This window comes from Acinonyx jubatus, chromosome D1 (genome assembly GCF_027475565.1).
Source record: "Acinonyx jubatus isolate Ajub_Pintada_27869175 chromosome D1, VMU_Ajub_asm_v1.0, whole genome shotgun sequence".
Lineage (NCBI taxonomy): Eukaryota > Metazoa > Chordata > Mammalia > Carnivora > Felidae > Acinonyx > Acinonyx jubatus.
In genome coordinates, this window is record NC_069390.1 from 56,994,400 (window position 1) to 57,018,874 (window position 24,475).

The 24,475-nt window shown below is 45.1% G+C and overlaps 1 protein-coding gene and 1 long non-coding RNA gene across 21 annotated transcripts in view; one reads left to right on the forward strand and one right to left on the reverse strand.

The window, feature by feature from the left end:
• Positions 1-2,438: 2,438 nt before the first annotated feature.
• The window catches only part of XRRA1 (X-ray radiation resistance associated 1), a 61,685-nt gene continuing 39,648 nt past the window's right edge, over positions 2,439-24,475 (reverse strand). For 14 of the 20 annotated variants that reach the window (XM_027039819.2, XM_053203684.1, XM_053203680.1 and 11 more), the window contains 8 exons: positions 22,137-22,262; positions 10,756-10,849; positions 9,925-10,040; positions 7,917-8,264; positions 4,768-4,966; positions 3,893-4,008; positions 3,574-3,679; positions 2,439-3,188 (listed from right to left, as the gene is read on the reverse strand). In XM_027039819.2, the coding sequence (XP_026895620.1) occupies positions 2,935-3,188; positions 3,574-3,679; positions 3,893-4,008; positions 4,768-4,966; positions 7,917-8,264; positions 9,925-10,040; positions 10,756-10,849; positions 22,137-22,262 (1,359 nt within the window). In that variant the 3' untranslated portion in view covers positions 2,439-2,934. The remainder of the gene's footprint in view (positions 3,189-3,573; positions 3,680-3,892; positions 4,009-4,767; positions 4,967-7,916; positions 8,265-9,924; positions 10,041-10,755; positions 10,850-22,136; positions 22,263-24,475) is intronic. The other 6 variants (XM_053203688.1, XM_053203685.1, XM_053203691.1 and 3 more) reach the window with 4 other exon arrangements.
• Positions 8,260-24,041, forward strand: LOC128311864 (uncharacterized). Its single transcript, XR_008290500.1, has 3 exons — positions 8,260-22,611; positions 23,297-23,373; positions 23,788-24,041. It is a non-coding gene; the product is annotated as an uncharacterized LOC128311864 (long non-coding RNA).

The window sequence follows — 24,475 nt, forward strand, 5'->3', positions numbered from 1 at the left end:
GCCAGCACGTAAGGGTCCTTTGAAATCTGGCCCAGACTCTTCCAAAAGAGAGTATTTGAAATGATTTGCAAGAAACAAGGCAGCTGCTTGGAGGTAGAAGAATGGAATTTGTCCCTTGGCCCTTAACAGGAAATGTACTACATATCACGCTCATGGATTCCCTGATAGCCCGGTCTGGTGAAAGAATGGGAGACTCTGGCCCTAACATAGCCTGGAAGCTGGGTCTTCTGACTCCAAGGCCACTGATTATTCAGTCTTTTCCTGTTGCCCTGGCTTAATCAACTGAGGGTAGTGCCATCCTCCGCCACTGGTCTTGGCTAACCCTAGGGTTCCAGCTGCTTTCTGGGTTGGATCTTCTGGACTTGGGCCTTCCAGGGCCAGAGAAATCAGTCTTCCCTCTGCACCCACTGTAGGGGTGGGAGGTATCCTACAGTAGCAAGGATTGTGAGTCTGTATCTAAATCAGTTTGCTTTTCTGTGGCCACATCCAGCTCCAGGTAGTTACTGGCCATCTTGGATAAGTGACGAGGAGAACAGGCTGGGCCTACCTAGTTTTGGAGAATTAGTGGTAGGAGAAATTATTTCTTCTGGTTTGCTCTTGTTAGAAGTTTGGAGAAGGCTCAAAAGAGTGTGGCAGCCAGCTCCCATCTGCTTATGGCAAAGGAAGGGGACTCTGGGTGAAAGCAGCCCAGGGGGTTGAATCATCTAGCAGCAGATCAGATGTGCCAGGGAGAGTGTGCTGGTAACAGGGAGGGTTGGTGCCACCCAAAAGGCTTCCTTGATTAGTTATGGATTCCTGTTCATTTGACAATTCTAGTCAGAGGCTTTACTCATTGAGACAACTAGTTCACATCTCTTCAAAAGAAGTCAAAACTCAGGAAACCAAGCAACTGAAGTCTGCTCACTTGGACACAACTGGTAGACGATTGTATGGCTTCCAGAGGTGCAGCAATTCACCTGCACAGGAGGCTGAGTAGACAGTGTGATACGCTGCCTCTCATACCTAAAACAGGCACTAGGAGAGGCAGCTAATTTATTCAGATGGTATCCTATGTGGAAAAACAGTTCACGAGCGTTTGACCTGGATAGGTGAAGCCTCTTCAGGATGCTCTCACATTGGTGAAGGGCTCTGGCCTGGCTGGGCAGAGAGAGCAGATATATGCCTGGCTAAGAATTAGAGCTAGGAGCCCCGGGGGACTTCGGCACACAGCTTAGCTCAGTGGTTAGAACTGTCAGATAGCTTTCCCAACAAAGGAAGCGACAGCCTTTGGAGGGAGGGAGTTCCCCATCACTAGGGGTGCAGGAAGGAGCTGAACAATCTGTTAGGGGGACCGCAAGATGCTTCCTGTCTTGAGGCTGGGTAGGACGTTCCTAGGGGCCTTTCAAGCCTGAGGGCCTGTGGTTTGATAGTGTTTCTGGCTGAAAGATGCAATCCGTTTCTCTAGAACTGGAACCTAGCAAGGCTTACAGTGTAAATGTTGGGGTAGAGTCTCCTTCCTAACATTAGGGGAAGGGGATTTGGGCCCCAGGAGACCCAAGGCAGCGAGTTAGCAACACACTCTGCAGGTGAGTGCCACCGTGGGTGACCCTGTATTACATGTATCTGTCCAGGTGCCTGTGTCAAGTGTGATGTAACACCCTCTGTAACTAGATATGTGTACGTGACCGTGTGACTTTCGTGAACGCGGATGTATGCATCTGGTGTGACCACAGCTAGGTGTAATTGTGTAACTGGCCACGTGTGTGAGTGAGACTGTGTGACCAAGTATGATAGTAAAGCTATTTCTGTGTCCTAACAGAGTCTCACAGTCACAATACAGCAGACAGTCCACCACGCGTCTGTCAGACCTGTGGCGGCAAGACAAGATTAGATCTCAATAATCACCTTACCTGCAACTGAAGTTGTAGGAGTTTGTGCCTTGCTGAGGAGCCTTAATCCTCGTGCCACCAATTCCTGGACCCTGGGACCTACATGCCTGCTCCCCAGGTCTGAACTGTAGGTACCCTCAGGAGAGTAGCCTTAGCAGCGAAGGCTGCTCAGGAGACCAGTCACACTCGGTGTCCATTCCCAAATGCACATCTCTGGAGTTCAGTGCCAGTGGCCTTCGCTAGATCCACCTGTGGAGCAGATGGTGACTCCTGGGCACTCAGAAGAATGGGGCAGCCCCACAGGCTGCTGTGGCCAGAACCAGTTTACTTACTGTGAGCCCAGGCTGACTTTGCAGGATCTGTTTTAGAGCCACGGTGTTTGCATATGGGACTTCAGCTTGTGTCCTGGATGAGAGGACCTTAGGAAATTCCATGTAAGTCCTGCCCTCAGCCTGTCCAACTTTTTGGCCATGACCATCCAATAAGGGAATTCCCAACGCTCTTCCCCTTCCTCTCCATTTGCCCTCAAAATTGAAAAAAGCTGCCCCATAAAAAAAAGCACCTTTTCTGGGGGCCTGGAGGCCTCAGTTTTGCCCCCTACCCCAGCAACACACATACACTTTGTTGGCTGTGGATGGGTTAGTTAACTTCTCTGAGCCTCAGAGTCCGTGCTGCTGCTCTGTTCCATCAGCCCCCTTGTTTCTTCAGCCCAGTGCCGATCGCAGCTCTGTTGGAGATGTGAGACTCAGGCAGGTTTCCTAAAGGATGCGTGTGTCAGCCGGGTGCTCCTCCAGTGTGGCAGCCTAGCCATCTACAAGAAAGCACGTGGACTACCTTGCTCTGTGCACCCACTCTTTATTGCTGCTGGGCCAGGCACTGGGTCCTGCCTGGCCCGGGGAGGGGAGGTCCTCACCAGTTAGTTCCCCACTCTCTGTGGCCAGCGAGCGAGGCCAAGTCAAGGTTTGAGGCCTGCACCCGGCGCACCCAGCCCCAAGGCGCGGTCCAGGGTGCGGAGCCCTCAGGGAGGGTATGGGGCACAGGCTGGGCACTGCCCCGTGCGCAGACCTTAGTCTTTTGAGTCACTGGCCGTGGGACCCTGGCAGAACTCATCCATGAACTTGAGGAAGCGGCCAAACCTAGGCTGGCCCTCGCTCAGTGCTGGGTGGCCTGGGGGTGGCGCTGTGGCCCTGAACACTGTCCGCAGTGAGCAGCGCACCAGCTGCCGGTAGCGTGCCCGAAACTCCTTCAGCAGCCTCTTGGCCTCCAGGTATTGCTTCTGGTTCACCAGCCTCTGCTCAGTCCGCTGGCGCAGGACAGCTCCTGCAGGGAGAGAAGCCAGAGGGACACCAAACTCGCTCTGGGTCCCAGCTAGCCCGAAGCAGTGGGGACTGCGTCCAGAGCCCCCCCACCCCAGAGAATGGGACGGTGTGAGAGGAGGATGCTACGGGGACTGAAAATGGCCTCCCCAGCTTGGGGCATTAGGCAGCCAGTGGCGTCTCCTCTGAATTCTACCTCAAGCCTTAGTTCTGGCCTGTAACGTGCTGTGTGACTCCAGGCCCCAGCTTCTCCATCTGCACACGGGGAAGGGCCAGGGCAGATGCTAAGGGCCCTTCCTGCTCTGACATGTCCATGCCGGCTGCCTCCCACCAGCAGATGAGTAAACTTCTGGCCACTGAGGATGGGGACCGGGTGGGCACAGCTATACCTAGTGGAGCCTCTGTAATATTCCGGGGATCCCGCATGCGAATGAGAATGTCATCCAACAGCTGGGCTCGAGTCTTCCGTGGGGGTGGAATGGGGATCCTCTGGGCCTAACATGAGGTAAGAGGAACATGTCACCACAGTCCAGTGCTCCGCCTCTCCTGGCCTCATCCCCTCATGCAGATGCAGCAACAAGCAGGAGGGCACCTGGGAGCACTGGGAAAGCACAGCCCTCAGAATGTCCTGAGGTGACAGCCACATCTCTAACTGGGGGTCCTGAGAAGCCACTGGCACACACAACAAGGTGGTGGTTACGCATTTACCCGTTTCTCCTTGGGAACGTAGCGTTTCTGAAGAGTGTCAAGCCTGGGCTTGGAGGAGCGGAACAGCAGCGGGTGCTTCAGCACGTACTGCAGGGCCTGTGTGTTCTTCTGGATTCCTAAGGCAAAAAGGCATGGTTGGGTCAAGGCACTCCTCCTCCACCTATTGAATGCCTCCTCCAACTTCTTCATTCCCCAGTCTCACAGCAGCCCTGGGTGGAAGGATTGGAAAGGCCCCAAGAACACACTGCTTCATCTCTCCCTGATCTGCAGTGCCCGGACCTCCATCATCCATTCCCTGAAATAACTGTCCCCCGTGTGCACAGATCCTCATGGAAAAGTAGCACTGGCATGGAGAGAAGGAATGACCCTGACATAACGTCGTTAAACACAGTGGGTTATGCCATAGGGACTGGCACCCAAGAGAGCACATAGTCAAGTGCTAGTTCCTCTGGGAGCATAAATACTACTAACACATCAGTGTGAAATAAGGGGCTCCGAGGGAGCACTACCCCCTTGCCTCAAGTCACATAGGATTTTGGATGTTCAATTTGGGACTCAGCTGGGCTGGGAAGGAACTCAGGAATCTGGCCAGTCTGGGTGTCTGTTCATCAAACCCTTCCTGGAGACACTTCTCCAACCAGAGCAGCTGGGCCTGGACTGGCTGGAATTGGAAGAGCTGTGGCTCCTGAAAATCCAATGAAGGCCCAGGCCAGGGGTCTTGATATGTAAGGCTCCAAACCAGGATATCCTCAGGGGCCCTTTGACAGACACGGAGAGGACAGCATCCCGGTCCTGAAATGAAGCATTAGCTTTGCCCCAACTTGCTCCAGGCTGCAGAGAGGGCCCCTTGCCCTAGAGCCATTCTCCTCACATACCCTTTGGCTCAATAAAGGCTGGATCAGGCTTGGCTGTCAGCAGCTCCTCATAGCCACGATACTTGCTGGGGAGGGAGGCAGATGGGAGCTTCCTCCAAGCCCTCTTTACCTCTCTGGGGGCTGTGCGGGGTGGTCTTTGCTCTTCCTCCTTCACGGTTGAATCATCCTTCTGGTGGATGGAGGAAGGCAACCCACTCACCTGTGACCAAAAGAAAAACGTACTCATTCATTCCATTAACAGACGCCAGCATTAGCTCTGTGCGAGTCCCCATGCTGGGCCCCATTAAGGGCAAGAACCAAGACTGGGGTGAGAGCAGGCAGATACAAAAGCAGGCAATGATCATGCACCTTGGTAAGTGCAGTAGGAGAATGGAGCACAAAGGTTCTGGGGGAGCCCACAGGAAGCCCTAACCCCGTCTGGGGTGGGAGGTGACTGGGAAGCTCCCTGGAAGAAGAGATGCCTTAACCTGCGCTAAGTCTTGAAGAAGCAGGAGAGCCATCCCCAGGCAGGGTGGGGAGAGGGGTGAGCTACAGGTGATGAGGAGAAAGGGCTGTTGTAGGCAAGGAATAGCGGGGGCCGAGACCCACAGATAAGACGCTGTAAGGTGTATTTGGGGGAGCTCCATATTGGTATTGTTGGGGTTACTGTGAAGAGACGGGCAACTGGGAGCAATAAGCAGGCCTCGGATCAGGAAGGACTTTTAAAAGCCAAACTGAGGGGGTTTGTTTTTTCTATTTTTAAAAAATATTTCTAGAGAGAGAGCTTGCAAGCAGGGGAGAGAGGGGACAGAGAATCTGAAGCAGGTTCCATGCTGACAGCAGAGAGGCTGATGTGGGGCTCAAACCCAGGAACCATGAGATCATGACCTGAGCCGAAGTCGTATGCTTACGTGACTGAGCCACCCAGGTGCCCCTTGTTTTTGTTTTTATTTTCTTTATCCTCACTATGGCAAACCACAAAAGAGTTTTAAGGGAGTGAGGGAACATTATCTGAACTCCCATTTTTAGCCTAACCTAATGGTTTTATAAGAAACATATTAATGAAACCTGTATTTAATGTTGGGATATAGTTTATGCCCTTCATTAAAGCCTGTGGCTGAAAAATAGAAAATCTGAACAGACCTGTAACAAGTAGAGACTGAATTAGTAATTGAAACGATTACCACAAAGAAAAGCCAAGGACCAGTTGTCTTCACTAGTGAATTCTACCAAACATTTGTTTGTTTTTTTTAATTTGAGAGAGAGAGAGAGAGAGGGAGGGAGTGCGCACACGAATGAGGGAAGCATAGAGGGAGAGAGAGAATCTCCACTCAGAGCCTGACACAGGGCTCCATCCCATGACCCTGGGATCGTGATCTGAGCCAAAATCAAGAACTGGACACTTAACCGACCGAGCCACCCAGGCGCTCCTGTGCCAAACATTTAAAGAATTAACACCAATCCTTCACAAACTCTTACAAAGATTAGGAGAAAGGGGAATACTCCCAGCTCATTCTCTGAGGTCAATATTACCCCAAAACCAAAACTAAGGAAAGACATCACAAAAGGACGATAGAAACCAACATTCCTATGAATGTAACACAAAAATCTTCAAAAAATACTAGCAACCCAAATTGGCAACATATAAAAAAGGACTATATGCCATGATCAAGTGGTATTTACCCCTGGTTTACAAGGGTTAGGCAAATGGAAATCAATTAATGTGACTCACCATTTCAATAGATAAAGGACAAAACCCACACAATCATTTCAATAGACACAGAAAAAGCATTTGGTAAAATCTAATGCCCCTTTGTGATTAAAAAAACAAAAACAAAACACTCGATAAACTATGAACAGAACGAAGCTTCCTCAATCTGATAAAGTATATTTATGAAAATCCCACAACTAACATCAGAATTAATGGTGAAAGACTGAAAACTTTTCCCCTTAAGATCAGGAATAAGACATGTCTGCTCTTGCCACTTCTATTCAACACTGCACTGGAGGTCACAGCCTGGGCAATTTGACAAGGAAAATAAAGCCTTTTCAGTCACGGTGACCCACAGTTAATTGTCCTACTTTGGCTCCTAGGAAGCTCAGAATTGCATTTTGCAATATACCTCTGTTAGGAGAGCAGCAGAGCATAATGAGCAGGTTAGAGTGACAGAATTATCCTGGGACTCATTTCCTTTCCTGTCTGTATTTTCCTTTCATCCAACTTTCTCAAGTTCATTTAAAAATATTTATTTATACTCTGCTTTGTTCTAAAAGGTTCTGATACAGTTCATAATGATACTTTTATATTGTATAAATTTGTGTGTCACTGTAAGTCATCTGTAGAATAAGAGATGGATGTACCACTTGGAAAGATCTGGCAGATTGGAAGGGCAAGACTGGAGGTAGGGAGATGAGCAAAGGCAATGGTACAATAATAAAGTTCAAGGAGGCCCTGCCAATGCCTCCAGCCTCATATTTCCCTTTTCTTACGTGTCACCCTTCTGCTGCCCAGACACTGACCCATTTGTGGTTTCTGCACATGCCATTTTAATTTCTTCCCTCTGCAGCCTGCCTCATGTTGTTTGCTCTGCCCAGAACACCCTTCCTGCCCAGGTTCGCACCTTGTTACTGCCTACTCAGCCTGCAAAGCTCAGCTCGTCGGAACCTCTTTCAGGAGCCCTCCTGGTCTGGGCAGAGGATCCCTCTTGCGTCCAGGCTCCCAGCCCCTGGGTTTTCCTCAGTCTTGGCACCGACTTAATGCATTGTTCCTACAATCCAACCCCCACCAGACTGAGGACATCTCGAGGACCTGTATCTCAGCAATCTGTATTCCCAGGATTCAGAGACAGCATCAGAAGTGACGTGACTTATGTAGATAGGCAGAGGCAGCAGGAAGCCCTTCTGAAAAACTAGTCAGAACCATGCCCCAGCCAGACCCCAGATGCTGTCTGTGCCACAGGGCCATGACCTGTCCCTTTGGGTACCCCCACCGGAGGCCTTGGCTCAGCAGGTCTCCCAGACGAGCCTGCAGGTCTTGCCAGGGGTGCTTCCTTCTGGTTTCCAGACCTGCCCTGTGCTTACTTCCGGCTGCCTGCAGCAACCCAGCTACAGTGGTGGTATAGGAGCCTCTGGGAGCTAAGCACAAGGCAAGGGCAGGGGTATCCAGGTACCTGGGTCAAGAATATGGACTCTGTGCTCTTGGTGTCCTCATCTGACAGGTGCTCTGGGCTGAGGTGGCCAGGTCTGTTGCTCTGGTGGGACATGGTCTCTTCACTATGCACAGTAGAGTCAGAGCAGATGGGAGGCAGTGGCACAAAGGGCCGGTGGGACAGGAAAAGGCCCTCCAGGCCCTCGATGGGCATCTCTGGCTCCAGAGGACTGCTTCTGGTGGTGGACAGCTCTTTAGTTGGCGCTGCCTCAGACTCTGGCATCTCCTTTGAGGGAGACTTGATTGTGGGCACGGATAGGTGATGAAGAATCAGAGGCTGCTTTGGCACCTTTGGAACTTGGGTTTTCACCTGTCATGGGAGAAAGGCTGGATTGTTTTGCTTCCTAATCAGAGTCTCTCCTCCTGGACCTCACAAGCCTAAGGCCATTTGGTACAGTGATCAGAGGACTGGGTGAGGGCTCCTAGGGGGAGGGAGGGAGTGAAATCACACTAACTGGGCATCTACAATGTGCCCTATACATGACGGATGTTGCTTTATTTACACCTCAAACTACCCAGTAAATAATTATCTTTATTTTATAAAAGAGGAAACTAGGGCTCAGAGAGGTAAAATGCCTTGTCCAAGGTCACAGAATTATTTGATGGCAGAGCCCGGACTACCTGATTTCCATACTGGGCTCTGGGCTTCATTCTGCATCCTTTATCATATCACTCTGGCTCTCAATAGCCTCATTGTTCTCATCAAGGTTTAACACAGTGCACCTGACCTTCCTCAGGGACTCCTAGGAAAGCCTGTGGGAGATGGTCCTGCACTTTCTGGTAGGCAGCAGCACCAGGCCCCTTTTAGGATGCTGGTTCCCATACCTTAAATGAAGTTTCGCAAGGCAAGTCTCTCTCAGGGTTCAGAACTAAGGAAATAACTTCTTTCCTATTGAAATTCTCAGCTTCCTTAATTGGCAAAAGCCAATCATCTTGGGGGATGAGGATTATAAACTTAGCATCTGGCTCACTCTGCTGGCTGATGGGAACTAGGTAGTCCGATCCTTAGAGGAGGCAACAAACAAGAGGAATATGATGGAAACCTTTTGAATTTCTGTCTATTTCTGGCTTGTAATTTGGCGCTGGTCTAGGGCTGGACAGAGCTGCAGAGGGGGTGGAAAGGGAATAACTATTTAACTGTGGGGACCAGCAATGCCCAATTCAGCTTTTAGAGCTACAGGAAGGCTAAAGTTCAGGAGGGGAAGCATTTCACAGAAATTTCTGCAATTCTTCAGATGAGCGAGGGAAATGACTTACTTTATGGCATCCCAGAAGGCAAGTCTAAGACCACTGGCTATGGGAGCGGACTGCTCTCAACGTAAGGAAATGCTTCCAGAGGCAGAGGCACAAGATGTGTATTCTAGGCTTGGCACAGCCATCCATGACTCCTACAGGTGGCTACTACTTGCATGGATAGTGGCTTGGGGGGTTATAACATTTATTTTTGAAGATTTTATTTTTAAGTAACCTCTACACCCAACTTGGGGCTCGAACTCACAACTCTTAGTTTTATGCTTTACCAACTGAACCAGCCAGGCACCTCATAACATATTTTTGTATCTGTTGCTTCATCCAGTCCTCTCAGCAGCTCAGAGAGGCTTAGAGTTGAGAAGATGAAGCTCAGAGAGTGAAGCTCTTGCCCAAGTTCAGGTGGCTGTGGAAAGTGACGAAGCCAGGCTTATCCCTGGGTCTTCAGACTGATTTCTCCCTCACTTCTCCACAGCTCCTTCTTCATGGGGTAGGACTCCATGACATTCACATAGTAGCTTCTACCTACTCTGACACCTGGGTCCCTGTGACCCTAGATGCGTCTGTATGTAACAGACATGGAAAGAAGACAATGCCACTACTACAGACCTAAGGGAAGGAATCCATGAGTGGGAATGGGTTCTCCCTCCCCAGGTCAATTTGCATGCATTAAAATAGGCTCCACTTCCTCTGGGCTTGGCAGTCCTGCCCTGGAAGCTTACCTTCCGAGAGTCCTTCCGAGGCATCAAAATATGATGCTTAGCCTTTACTATCTTCCTTCGAATCAAGTGGATCCCCAGGTGCTCCTGGAGGAAGGTTTTCAGCAATGGAGGGACCCCTGGAGCCACGATGGGGAAGTGAGATTACTATTAGCGGATATTTACTGGGAGCTTCTTAGGTGTCCAGCACTGTTCAAACTGCTGGGCATGTATTAACTTACTTCATTTTCAGACCAACCACAGGAGGTAGGTACCTATATTATTCCCATTCAATACGTGAGGAAACTGAGGCACAGACAGGTTAAGAAATTTGCCCAAGATAACAAGGATAGTGAAAAGCAAGGACGAGAACTCTGCTGGTGTCACTCCAGGACCCAGGATTCTAAAGTGCCAACAAGATGCAGCTGCTAATGCAGCACCCAGTATATCCAGGATGCTCTGGGTGGGAGGGCCCTGTACCCCTCCCCAACTGGGAAGTAGGAAATGAGGTCACAGCAGAACTGCTCTACAAAGCAGGGTGTTACTTAAAGATCTCACACAGGATCTAGATAATTCTGTATTCCATTCCCTGCTCTGCCTCTTTATTGCTGTGGGACTTTGATTAGGTTATGAACCTCCTGGATCCTCAGCTTCCTTCACTGTGCACGGGGACAGTGATGCCTGCCACACAGGGCTGCTGTCAGGTAAGCTGGTACAGAAGCAGGTGCTCGGCAGTATCTGTGCTTCTCTCCATCTCCAAAGAACCCAAGGCTGGACATTGATGAGGTGGGGCTAAGGGGTGCCCATGCTGCCCCTGGGCACCAGGACGGGGGCGCAGCCTTGCAGGTACCATACCTCGTGTATGCGCCACCAGAGGGTTGTTATGAAAGATGAGCTCGCAGAGAGACGGGAAGAGAGCTACCGGCAGGATGGCATCTTCCTTCGCGATCTGTGAGGAAGGTAGGGAAAAGCTTCAGGTCGACACTGCCCCCCCTCTGCCCAGGTGCTGCCAGTCCCCACACTGTAGGCCGCATGCTTGCTAGGGCTGAGGTGGAGCCGGCTTAGTTATGCTGCTGTGCTCGGACTCAGTTCCGGGCAGCGTCTGTCCCTACGACATCACCTGCTCACACCCAGAGGACCCTGCCCCACCCCTGTCCAAAATTCCACATCACAGTTTCTTGTTTGAAAGTTAAGAACTGTTTTCCTTTCTCCACACCAGAAATGTAGCCCAGACCAAGTAATGAAGATGTTGGTGACAAAACAGGGACAAACACATATAGCACTTGTCTCACAAGGACTCTGGAAGGTTGGCAGGGCATTGACTCTGACTTCAGGATACAATCTGTCTGACACTTCACCTTCCTCAGTGCAACCTCTACACACCTCAGTCTGTTGATAGCATTCTTGATGATGTCTTTCGTTAAGGCCTGTCCTGGACACTGATCTGGGGAGGGACAGGGGGCAGGCAGTCAGGGGGACCCATTCATCTAAAGGATAAGCAGAGCCAGTAAGGAAGACTTCATGGCTGTCTGTGGCCCAAACGCTGCTCTATCCCCACGAGGCCGGCCTCTGAAGGGCAAAAAATACTCAACCTTTGTTGAGCAGAGTGGCTGGAACATCCTTAGGGAGGGTGTCTATTAGCAACAGAACAGTATCAGAGGGGCCAAGAGTCGGGCAGTGGCCTTTCAGATGCCTGGGTATCTAACGGCAGACTCAGGACCTATGGAAGACAATTAAGGCCTGAGGGCTGCGAGAGAGAGGGCCCTTCAGTTTATCTTTCTCTGGAGCCCCACTTTATTTATTCTTTCATTTGTGTTCATCCAATCAATAAGTATTACTGAATGCCTCCATATGCCAAGCACTGGGTTGGAAATGAGCAAAACAGCTAGAACTCCTGTCCTCAGGAAGCACTGCCTGGTGGGAAACACTCATTGAAGAAGTAATAACACGAAAGAGGATAGTTCTGAAGCTGTGATTAGTGCCACAAGAGAGGGTGTGTGAAGTCCTCAGGTGATTTGTTCCAATCAGGGAAACAGGGAAGGCTTCCCTGAGATCCAAAGTATGGGGAGGGGGAAATTTGTGAGTGCAGTGGAGAACAGACTGTACGGCACAGAATCCTCTGTATTAACCAAAACAGTTTCCTCTACTTTCTGGGCACACAGCTAGACTGTCTTCTAGCCTCCTAGGCAGCTAGATGTGGTCACAGGACTCTATTCTAGCTGATGCAACCTAGGTAGAAGGGATCATTTCTGGGCAGAGCCCATTTGAAACCTCCTATGTGATCCTCTACATTTCTCATTCCCCTCCTCTGCTCAGCCATCTATCCACCAGATGCAGAGGAGCCAATGAAATCCTCTTAAGGCCCTATGGGATTACAGAACCATAGCCAGAAGGGACCTGGGTCTCCGAAAGACCTGGGAGGCCACCAGCCCATCTGGGATACCTACAATGGATTTTATGAAAGAAATAGACTTTTACTGTGTGAAGTCATTGAGAATTTAAAGTTTAAAGTTTGTTGCAGCAGCTCATGGTACGTGTTCTACCTAACACAGAGAGGAAGTGCTCCATGCAGAGAGCAATGTGTGAGAGGCATCACAGCAAGGAGGAGGAAAGCCTGTTAGAGGGATATAAAGAAGGCCAGTGTGATTAACAGCAGACAGAAAATGAGGCTGGACATGCAAATAGGGGTCAGACAAAAGCTAGAAAGATCTTGGTCTTTGAGAACTTAATATGTGGATTTTCAGAAATATGAGGACCTAAATATGACAAGAGTTGGTAACAGGTTAGATATGCATGGTGAGGAGGGATGTAGAGGAGAGAGAAATATCAAGGATGACAGCCACATTTTGGCTTCAGTGAGCCACGTGCATGATGGAACTATTCTCCAAGATACGGGGCAAGGAAAGAAACTCAAATTTGAAGCTCATTAATTCACTTGGATATGTGTACTATGGAGGTACCTTTCAGACTTCCCAGTAGAGATTCAGGTAGGCAACGAATACCCTAGTCTAGAGTACATAGGGTACAAGGGGTCTGTACTGGAATTATAAATTTGTGAGCCACTATTAATTGGCCCTGTGGGTACGTGAAGCCATCCCTAGGGAGAGAGTACAGAGTGATTAAAAGAGAAGGGACAAGGAGTAGGCCTTAAGCAACTCTAACATTTGGTCATCTAGATCTAGACCAGGACTTGGCAAACCTTTTCTGTCAAGGACCAGAGAGTAAATGTTTCAGGCTTTATAGGCCTTAACATGTCAGTTGCAACTACTCAACTGTGCTGTTGTAGCACAAAAACAGCCAGAGACAACTCATAAATAAGTGTGGTGGCTCTTTTTCAATAAAACTTTAGTTATGGACTATGAAATTTGGATTTCATGTAATTTTAATATGTCATGAAGTATTATCCTTCTTTCGATTTTTTTCAACCATTTAAAAATATAAGAATCAGCCTTAGCTTGAAGGCTGTACAAAAACCAAGGTCAGCAGATAACACCTGTGGGCCAAATCTGTCTCCCCCCAATCTGTTTAATAAAGTTTCATCAGAACACTGTCATGCTCCTTGAAAAAAGCATAGAAGACAGCAGAGAATGTATTGCTGCAGAGCTCAAAGACCTAAGAAATAGTCATGATGAATTAAGAAATGTTGTAAATGAGATGCAAAATAAACTAGATGCAGTGACAGCAAGGATGGAAGAAGCAGAGGAGAGAATAGGTGAAACAGAAGATAAAGTTATGGAAAATGATCAAGCTGAAAAAAAGAGGGAAAAGGAAATTATTGGACCATGAGGGGAGAATTAGAGACCTAAGTGATTCGTTGAAACAAAATATATCCATATCATAGGAGTTCCAGAAGAAGAAGAGAGAAAGGGGCAGAAGGCTTATTTGAGCAAATTATAGCTGAGAACTTCCCTAATCTGGGGAAGGAAACAGGCATCCAAGTCCAAGAGGCACAGAGAACTCCCTTCAAAATCAACAACAGGTCAACACCACAATGTATCATAGTGAAAATAATAAAATACAAAGATAAAGAGAGAATTCTGAAAGCAGTGAGGGACAAATGGGCCTTATCCTACAAGGATAGACACATAAGGATAGTAGTAGACCTGTCCACTGAAACTTGGTAGGCCAGAAGGGAGTGGCAGAAAATATTCAGTGCTTTGAACAGGAAAAATATTCAGCCAAGAATCCTTTATCCAGCAAGGCTATCATTCAGAATAGAAGGAAACATAAAGGCTTTTCCAGACAAAAACTAAAGGAGTTTGTGTCCACTAAACCAGCCCTGCAGGAGATCCTAAGAGGGACTCTGTGAGCAGAAAGGAGCAAAGACTACAAAGGACCAGAGACATCATCACAAGCATGAAATCTACAGATAACATAATGACACGAAATCCGTATCTTTCAATTAATCACTCTGAATGTAGATGAACTAAATGCCCCAATCAAAAGACACAGGGTATCAGAATGAATTAAAACAAACAAACAAAAAGCAAGATTCATCTATATGCTGACTACAAAAGACTCATTATAGACCTGAGGACAGCTGCAGATTGAAAGTGAGGGGATGGAGAACAATCTATCATGCTACTGGACAGCAAAAGAAAACCAGAGTAGCCATACTTCTGTCAGACAAGCTGGATTTTAAAACAAAGACTGTAATAAGAGATGAAGAAGGGCATTCTATCATAATTAAGGGGGATATCCATCAAGAAGAGCTAACAATTGTAAATGTTTATGCCCCCAATGTGAAAGCACCCAAATATATACATCAGTTAATCACAAACATAAGTAAATGTATAGACATTAATACCATGATTGTAGGGGAGTTTAATGCTCCACTTACAACAATGGACTGAATGACACATTGGACCAGATGGACTTAACAGATATAGTTAGAACTTTTCATCCAAAAGCAGAATACACATTCTTCTTGAGTGCACATGGAACATTCTCCAAAAAGATCACATACTGGGTCACAAAATAAAAAAGGATTGAGATCATACCATGCATATTTTCAGATCACAACACTATGAAACTTGAAATCAACCACAAGGAAAATCTGGAAAGCCCCCAAATACATGGAGGTTAAAGAACATCCTACTAAAGAATGCATGGGTCAACCAGGAAATTAAAGAAGAAATTAGAAAATATATGGAAGAAATGAAAATGAAAACATGACAGACCAAACCCTTTGGGATGAAGTAAAGGCAGTTCTAAGAGGAAAATACATTGTAATTCAGGCCTATCTCAAGAAGCAAGAAAGGCCCCAAATACACCACCCAACCTTACACCTAAAGGAACTAGAATAGAAAGGAGCAGCAAAGAAAGCCCAAAGCCAGCAGAAGAGAAATAATAAAGACTAGAGCAGAAATAAACAAGATAGAATCCAAAATCAAACAAACAACCCAGAACAGATGAATGAATCTTAGAACTGGTTTTTTGAAAGAATAAACAAAATTGATAAATGCCTAGCCAGACCTCTCAAAAAGAAAAGAGAGAGGACCCAAATAGATAAAAATCACGAATGAAAGAGGAAAAATCATAACCAACACTAGAGAAATACAATTATTAGAGAATACTATTAAAAATTATATGCCAACAAATTTGAAAATCTGGAAGAAATGGACAAATTCCTAGACACCCACACACTACCAAAACTCAAAAGGGAAGAAACAGAAAATTTGAACAGGCCCATGACCAGCAAAGAAATTGAATGGATTATCAAAAACCTCCCAACAAATTAAGAATCCTGGGCAGGATGGCTTCCCAGGGGAATTTTACCAGACATTTAAAGCAGAGTTAATACCTATTCTTCTCAAGGTGTTTCCAAAAAACAGAAACAGAAGGAAAGCTTCCAGACTCATTCTATGAAGTCAGCATTGCCTTGATTCCCAAACCAGACAAAGACCCCACTAAAAAGGAGAATTACAGGCCAATATCCCTGATGAATATGGATGTAAAAATTCTCAACATGAACTAGCAAATCAAATTCAACAGTACATTAAAGGAGTCATTCACCATGATCAAGTGGGATTCATTCCTGGGCTGCAGGGCTGGTTTAATATTTGCAAATCAATCAATGTGATACATCACATTAATAGAAGAAAGAATAATAACCATATGATCCTGTCAATAGATGCAGAAAAAGTATTTGACAAAATATAGCATCCTTTCTTAATAAAAACCCTCAAGAAAGTCAGGATAGAAGGAATATAACATCATAAAAGCCATATATGAAAGGCACACAGCTAATACCTTCCTCAGTGGGGAAAACTGAGAGCTTTCCCCTGAAATCAGGAACATGACAGGGATGTCCACTCTCCCCACTGTTGTTTTGTTTAACACAGTACTGGAAGCCCTAGCCTCAGCAATCAGACAACACAAAGAAATAAAAGGCATCCAAATTGGCAAAGAGGTCAAATTCACTCTTTGCAGATGACATGATACTCTACGTGGAAAACCTGAAAAGACTCCACCAAAAAACTTCTTCAACTGGTATATGAATTCAGCAAAGGTGCAGGATATAAAATCAATGCATAGAAATCGGTTGCATTCCTGTACACCAATAACAAAGCAACAGAAAGAGAAATCAAGGAATCGATTCCATTTACAGTTGCTCTAAAATATATGAAATACCTAGGAATAAACCTAACCAAAGAGGTAAAAGATCTGTATGCTGAAAACTATGGAAAACTTATGAAATAAATTGAAGAAGACACAAAGAAATGGAAAAATATTCCATGCTCATGAATTGGAAGAACAAATATTGTTAAAGTGTCGATACTACCCAAAGCAATCTACACATTCAATACAATCCCAACAAACAGCACCAGCATTCTTCTCAAAGCTAGAACAAATAATCCTAAAATTTGTACGGAACCATAAAAGACCCCAAATAGCCAAAGTTATGTACGTTGAAAAAGAAAACCAAAGCTGGAGGCATCACAATCCCAGACTTTAGCCTGTGTTACAAAACTATAATCATCAAGACAGTATGGTACTGGCACAAAAACAGACACACAGATCAATGGAATAGAATAGAGAACCCAAAAATGGACCCACAAATATACTGCCAACTAATCTTTGACAAAGCAGGAAAGAGTATCCAATGGAAAAAAGACAGTCTCTTTAGCAAATAGTGGTGGGAGAATTGGACAGCAACATGCAGAAAAATGAACCTGGACCACTTTCTTACACCATACACAAAAATAGATTCAAAACAAATGAAAGACCTAAATGTGAGACAGGAAACCATCAAAATCCTACAGGAGATAACAGGCAACAACCTCTTTGACTTCAGCCACAGCAACTTTTTTTTTTTTTTTTTAGCAACTTCTTATTTGACATGTCTCCAGAGGCAAGGGAAACAAAAGCAAAAATGAACTATTGGGACCTCATCAAGATAAAAAGCTTCTGTATGGCGAAGGAAACAATCAACAAAACTAAAAGGCAACTAATGGAATAGGAGAAGATATTTTCAAATTACATATTTGATAAAGGGTTAGTACCCAAAATCTACAAAGAACTTACCAAACTCAATACCCGAAAAACAAATAAGCCAGTGAAGAAATGGGCAGAAGACATGAATAGACATTTTTCCAAAGATGACATCCAGATGGCTAACAGATACATGAAAAGATGCTCAACATCACTCATCATCAGGGAAATACAAATCAAAACCACACTAGGATACCACCTCATGCTGGTAGAGAGACTAAAATGAACTCAGGAAACAACAGAGATTGGTGAGGATGTGGAGAAAGGGGAACCATCTTGCACTGTTGGTGGGAATGCAAACTGGTGCAGCTACTCTGGAAAACACTGTGAAGGTTCCTCAAAAAAATAAAAATAAAAATGCCTACCTTATGGCCCAGCAATAGCACTACTAGGAATTTATCCAAAGAATTCAGGAGTGATGATTTCGTAGGGGTGCATGTACCCCAATGTTTACGGCAGCACTATCAACAATAGCCAAATTATGGAAAGAGCTCAAATGGAATACTACTCAGTGACGAAAAAGAACGAGATCTTGCCATTTACAACAATCTGGATGGAACTGTAGGGTATTAAGCTAAGGGAAATAAGTCATTCAGAGAATGACAGATATCATTTGATTTCACTCATATGTGGAATTTGAGAAACTTAACAGATTACCATAGGGAAAGGGAAGGAAAATTAAGATACAAACAGAGAGGAAGGCAAACCATAAGAGATTCTTAAATACAGAGAACAAACTGAGGATTGATGGGGGTTGGAGGTTGAGGAGTGCAGAAAATGGGTGATGAGCATTGAGGAGGGCACTTGCTGGGATGAGTCCTGGGTGTTGTATACAAGTGATGAATCATGGAAATCTACTCCTGAAGCCAAGACTTCACTGTATGTTAGCTAACTTGACAATACATAAATTTAAAAAAAAAACAAAACATCCATTTACATACTGCCTTTGTTCTACAAGGACAGAGTTGAGTAGTTGGGACAGAGTATTATATTTATCTGGCCCTTTGTAGAAAACACTTGCTGACTTCTTATCTAGACTCTAGAGAAGGAGGGAAAGGGGGATGAAGCTACAAAGAAGCCTAATATGTGTTCATAAATAACTATAAAATGGTGGCTAAAGTGGGTACAGAGTCTCTTATATGCAAAACAGGTGGTCAAGAAGCAGTCACAACAGAATGGGGGAGGGAAAATTAAATTGAATTTTGTCAGGATGCAAAATTCCACCTATCCAAATCAGATGACTAAAAAGTTGAAGAAAGTTATAATTAAAACTGGTAGAAAGCTGAAAGATACCCAAGGCATGTATGTCATATTTTCTGTGAAATTGAGTCCCAGCTAAAAGATATGGGTTTGGGATTCTGGCTGATATAGTGAGAAGAATTTGGCCACCAGATAGGATAGCTAGCCTATCCCCACAAGGTGAGTTGAATGCCCCTGAAAATCAACTCGGGCTCCAGGGACAACTTAAAGTTTCTATCCAATTTCATTGGGTTAAGGCAAATAGAGCTTAATCTGTCAAATTTATGAACTAAGGAAATATTAGTTAAAGGTTGAGTTAAAGTGATTGCTTTACTTTTGGCACAAAACTTACTAGATTACTGAGTGGATATTCTAGATGTTTAAGTTCTGTTTGAATGCAGAACTGGTTTTAAAATTTGTAACTGTAATAAATTGAATATTAATTTCAACACAGGTAGCATGAGTATTCTTTGACATGATCAAAACATCATTCATTTATCAAACTTACTGAGTAACTATCATGTATCAGGTGCTATTCTAGATGATGAGGATATAGATGTAAGCAAAACAAAGTCCTGGCTCTCAAACAAACCTACATTCTGGCAGTAGACAACTGGTAATAAAGAAAAAGATATATAATATGCTAGGTGATAATTATCATAAAGAAAAATATAATTTAAAACTCAAGTGAGCATGTAGAAAATGTATGCATGTATTGCTCCTCTCCTTAACAACAAGAAAAAAGACAGAATAGCCTATAACATCATAACTTTCTTGCATCTACCAGAGAGCTAAGGTCTCAGGGCAATCACGTGGCCTGAAACCTAAGGAAAGACAAGCACCTCCAAGGAGAGATGGGACACAGGACTGGCTCACATGTGGCAGAACACGGGAGGAAGAGATGACAAGTGCTATACAAGCAATTGGGAAGAAATCAGCTCACCATTTTAATGGCCCACTAAAGGCTAAGTGTGGGCTAGAGTAGAACTTCTGAGAGCTACAGACAGAAGGAGAATTCATGGCTGTTTGTACGCAAAAGACTGGACCCAGGGAATGAGACTGGAGAGAGCCGTCTCCAGGGTGTGGGCCTGGAGGAAGAGAGCAGCTGCCAAGGTCAGAAAGGCAGCCAACCCTCTGCCTGGTGAACAAAGGCCTTAAGTTTCTGAGGAAGGTCAGAAAAACCTGTTGGGCCCAGGGTCCTACATCTGGGGGAGGGAAAAAATTAAAACCCGCTGTTCTGAGATTGAGGCAGGAAACCAACCTGGGCCCATGACCTGAGAGGTCTCCGACTGCTTGCAGGGGACTGGATCGCTAAGAAGGTCCATCCTACAGACACAGGAACCCAGCATCCTCTTAAGACTGGGACTGGACCCTCCCCTTGGCCCTCAACCACCAGAAGAGCAAGCACTAAGTAACCAGCACAAGCAGTCTCCTGCTGGGTGAGAGGAACACAAGTGTGGAGATAATCCATGTGAAGTGTAGGAGCACAGGGAAGGCTGTGAGCTGAGTACAGAATAGGAACACAGAGAAAAACACTCTGGCCTCCCAGCAAGACCCAACTATATGCTGTCCCAAAGAGATGGACTGGAAATACAAAGCTATAAGGAGGTTGAAAGTAAAAGGATAGAAAGAGACTATGCAATTAGCAAGCATTAAGAAAGCTGTGTATCCATGTTAAAATCAGACAAAACAGCAAGACAAGAAATTTTGTTCAAGGCACAAGGAGACAAGTCATAATAATAAAAGGATCGACACATCAGGTAGAGATAAAAATTCTAAATGTTTATGTACATGATAGTAAAACTTCGAAATACATGAAGCAAAAACTGACAGAATTAAGGAGAGAAATAAACAGATCCACAATCTAACTGGAGATTTTAACATGCTGCTCTCGATAACTGATAAAATGAAGAGACAATAGTACAGAAATGATCTCAGTGATACTACCAACCACCTTAATGTAATTGATATTTATAGAACACTATCCCCCAAAGTGCAGAATACACATTTTTTTTAAGTGCATAGAGAACATGCATATAGGATGGGACACACAACAAGTTTCCATAGATGTCAGAAGAATGAAATCTTGCAGGTTATGTTATCTGACCACAACAGAATTAAATTAGAAATAATAAATATGAGACATCTAGAAGATCTCCATATATTTGGAAATTAAGCATCTCACTTACCTAAACCAATGGGTAAATAAAGAAATCAAAACAAAAAGTGAAAAAGTTTAACAAAATGAAAATAAAAACACAAATTACCATTTGTAGGATGCAGCTAAAACAGTGCTTAGAGAAGAAGTTTATAGCTTTACATGCTTATATTAAAAAGAAGAAAAAGGTCTAAATCAATTATCTAAAATTACGCTATAGAGGTAAACAAAAAAGAGGAGCAAACTAAACTCATGTGAATAGGGCAGAAATCAAGTTATGAGCAGAAATTAATGAAATGGGAAAAGAGATAAGTAGAGAAATCCAGTGAAACCAGCAGCTGGTTTTTTTTTAAGTCAAAAAAAGGGATAACTTCTAACTATTTTGGATCAATAAAAGACACAAATGACCAATTTCAAGAATGAGAGGGGACCCATAATACATCTGTGGGCCACTGATTTTTGACAAGGGTGAGAAGACCATTCAATGGAGAAAGAATAGTCTTTTCAATAAATGGTGCTGAGGAAACTACATATCCACATACAAAAGAATGAGGTTTGACCCCTATCTCACACCACATCTCAAGATTAACTCAAAATGAATCAAAGACCTGAATTTCAAAGCTAAAATTATAAAACTCTTAGGAAGAAACACTTGAAGAATTTGGCTGTACCAACTGCTTGCCTTAGAAGGAGTGTAAGCAGAGTTTCTTCAAAGTTGCCTACACTTCAGACTTGAGTAGAGCTCAGTTGGTGGGGTTTACAGAAGTCAAACAGAACATGGATATTGGAAAAATATGTTACCATAAAACATGCAGGAGAAACATGTTAAATGCCTCCCATGGACTTTACATCTGCTGTTCCTATAAGCTAGAATATTTCTCACTTCACTCCTCCTCACACTTCACCTCATTAAACTGATAAAGCACCGCTCTCCCAAGAACCTTCCCTGATCCCAAATACTAGGTTAGACTACCCCTGTCATATACTTCATAGCACTTTGAATTTCTTCATAACACTATGCATGCTTATACTGAGACTATTTGTGCTATATCAGTCTTCCCTATGGGTGACAAGCTCCAAAAGGCAAGCGGCCCAATCTTTCTTTGAGCTGCTGTATACCTAGTATCTAGCATAGAGCCTGGCATGTGGTATTAGATAAATATCTGGGACTGAATGGATGGACTTCTGCCTTGGCCTACACTCTCCACTTCTCCCACCCTGAGAATTCCTGAGCTCACATATCTGTAATGCAGGGAACTCTAAGGCTGGCCTTCAGGCCAGAGCAGATCACATCCCATCCTCCCATCTGTGCCCCTGAAGAAATAAGCAGAGAGCAGAGAGTCACCTTGTTGTAGGCCAGGCTAAGGTACCTCAGCTCTGGAAAGGGCGGGGCCAGCATCTGGTTTCTGGCCTTCAGTGACTTCACGGGAAGAATCTTGAATATGGGAGGAAGTGCACATACCTTGGTTTCCTTAGAAGGAAAAAAAGGTCTATGTCAAAATGTCCCAAAGATAAGAAGCTGAATGCTGCCAAGACATTCTAGAGAGGGTTGGCCAAAAGAGGCATCTAGGGTCACAACGGGAGATGTTACCAAGGGCCCAGAGTTCTGGCTTCAAGTTCTCTGAGGTCACATGATGAGTTGATTCTCTGGCCCCTAAAGTTCCAGTTTCAAGTTCTATGAGGCCAAATGACAATACAGCAGTGGTGTAGGCTTAGAGGTTTTTTGCCCCTACCTCTCACTTTCTGCCCTTTGGCAGCTTATTCTGAAATGGCCCTTCTCTACAGTTGGGCTAAAATTTCTGCAAATGGCAAAAGGACAGGTGCTTGCATTTTATTACTTTTTTTTTTAATTTTTAACGTTTATTTATTTTTGAGAAAGAGAGAGAGAGAGACAAAGACAGAGCATAACCAGGGCAGAGGCAGAGAGAGAGGGAGACAGAGAATCCGAAGCAGGCTCCAGGCTCTGGGCTGTCAGCACAGAGTCCGACACAGGGCTTGAACCCACGGACTGTGAGATCATGACCTGAGCGGAAGTCGGATGCTCAACCGGCTGAGCCACCCAGATACCCCAGTATTTTAAAGTAGACTTTTCCTAGTGGGGAGATGGAGAGCAGGAGTAACCTGAGCCTGTTGGGCTAGCTCACATCCTACTGTGGAGGCTCTTCATTCCAGGATAAATCAATAGCTAAGTCCTGGAGGACTTCAAGCAGGCCTCCGGGCCTGAATGTGGCCTGTTGCATCTGGGTCACTTGCAGAGTCATGGTTTCTCAGTACAGCCCAGCCTGCCTCAGGATCAACATGTTTCATTAAGCAGAAAATGGAAGTTACTGGGTCAACCATGCCTACAAATCACTCACTGATTCCTTAAGTTGGATGGGACCAAAGGAAATGACAGGGTAGATGCTGGGCTAATAACTGAGTTCAAGTGAACTAGATTCTGTTCTAAGCTCCATTAATCACTGTGTAATCTTGAGCAAGTCACTTAAATTTTACTTTTTCATTCAGTGAACATTAGCAGAGCACCTACTTGGGGTCAAGTGTTTTGTGCCCTCCTAGGCTCTAAATTGTACCGAGTGGGACAGGTAAGTCACGGGTGAGAGCAAAACAAAAACCAGTGATAGGGCTTGGGAATTTCCATTTTCTGGGACCCTCCTAGACCTCACATTATGTGTCTTTTCATTTGGCTGGTCCTCATTTATACCCTTTATAGTAAAACTGTAATCATAAAGATAGGGCTTTCCTGAGTTCTAAGAGTTGTTCTACTAAGTTATTGAGCCTGTAAAGGCCGTGGGAACTCCAGAATTTGTAGCCAGTTTGTTATAAGTGTGAATAGCTCACTTGCAGCTAGCATCTGAAGTAAGGGCAGTCCTGTTGGGCACTGTGCCCTTAACTTGTGGGGTCTGTGCTACCTCCAGACAGAATTGTGCTGCACTGTCATTCCTATGACTTACTTTGACTAACAGAATGTGGCAGAAGTGCTACCGTTTGAATTTCAGAGCCCTGCAATTCATCCTCGCTCTCTTGGAACCCGAAGGCCACCATGTTGTAAAGAAGTCCTTAATAAATACTTCATGTAGATGCCAAGCCATACCAGTTGTCCATGAACCCAGGCCCCAGGGAACCAGCCAGCTGCATGAATGAGCCCTGGAAAAACCAGCAGAACCACCTAACCAGCCCAAACATTTGTGAGAATAAATTGCTATTGTTTAAAGTAATTGTTGGGTTGGTTTGTTATATGCCAATTGTTAACTGATATAATTTCTCACCCAGTTTTATCTGTGGGGAGGGAGTGAATGTACTGAGCTGCCTTTCAAGGATGAAGGTTGGCTAAATGTATAGTTGTACTTCTTATTGTAAATGCATCCATCAATATTTAGTGCATCAGTCCTCATGAGCTTGGTTAGTAGTTGTCTAACCCTGAGAGAAAAACCAATTTTCTGTCCAGAAGAAAATCAAGCATCTAAGCCTATGACACTAAGGATTAGACCCCAGATGGCAGTATACTTGGCAAGGATCAGTCTAGCTTTTGGGGGCTCTTATTAGGGAGCCGCCAGGCTTCATCTTGGTGGCAGCCTCATTTCAATGCCAGCTTGCCCACCTGAGGCCCCAACCATTACTACTGAACACATCTGAGAACAGTGAAAGTGAGCTTGTTGGCTGTGTGAGGCCAGGGACTGGACTGTC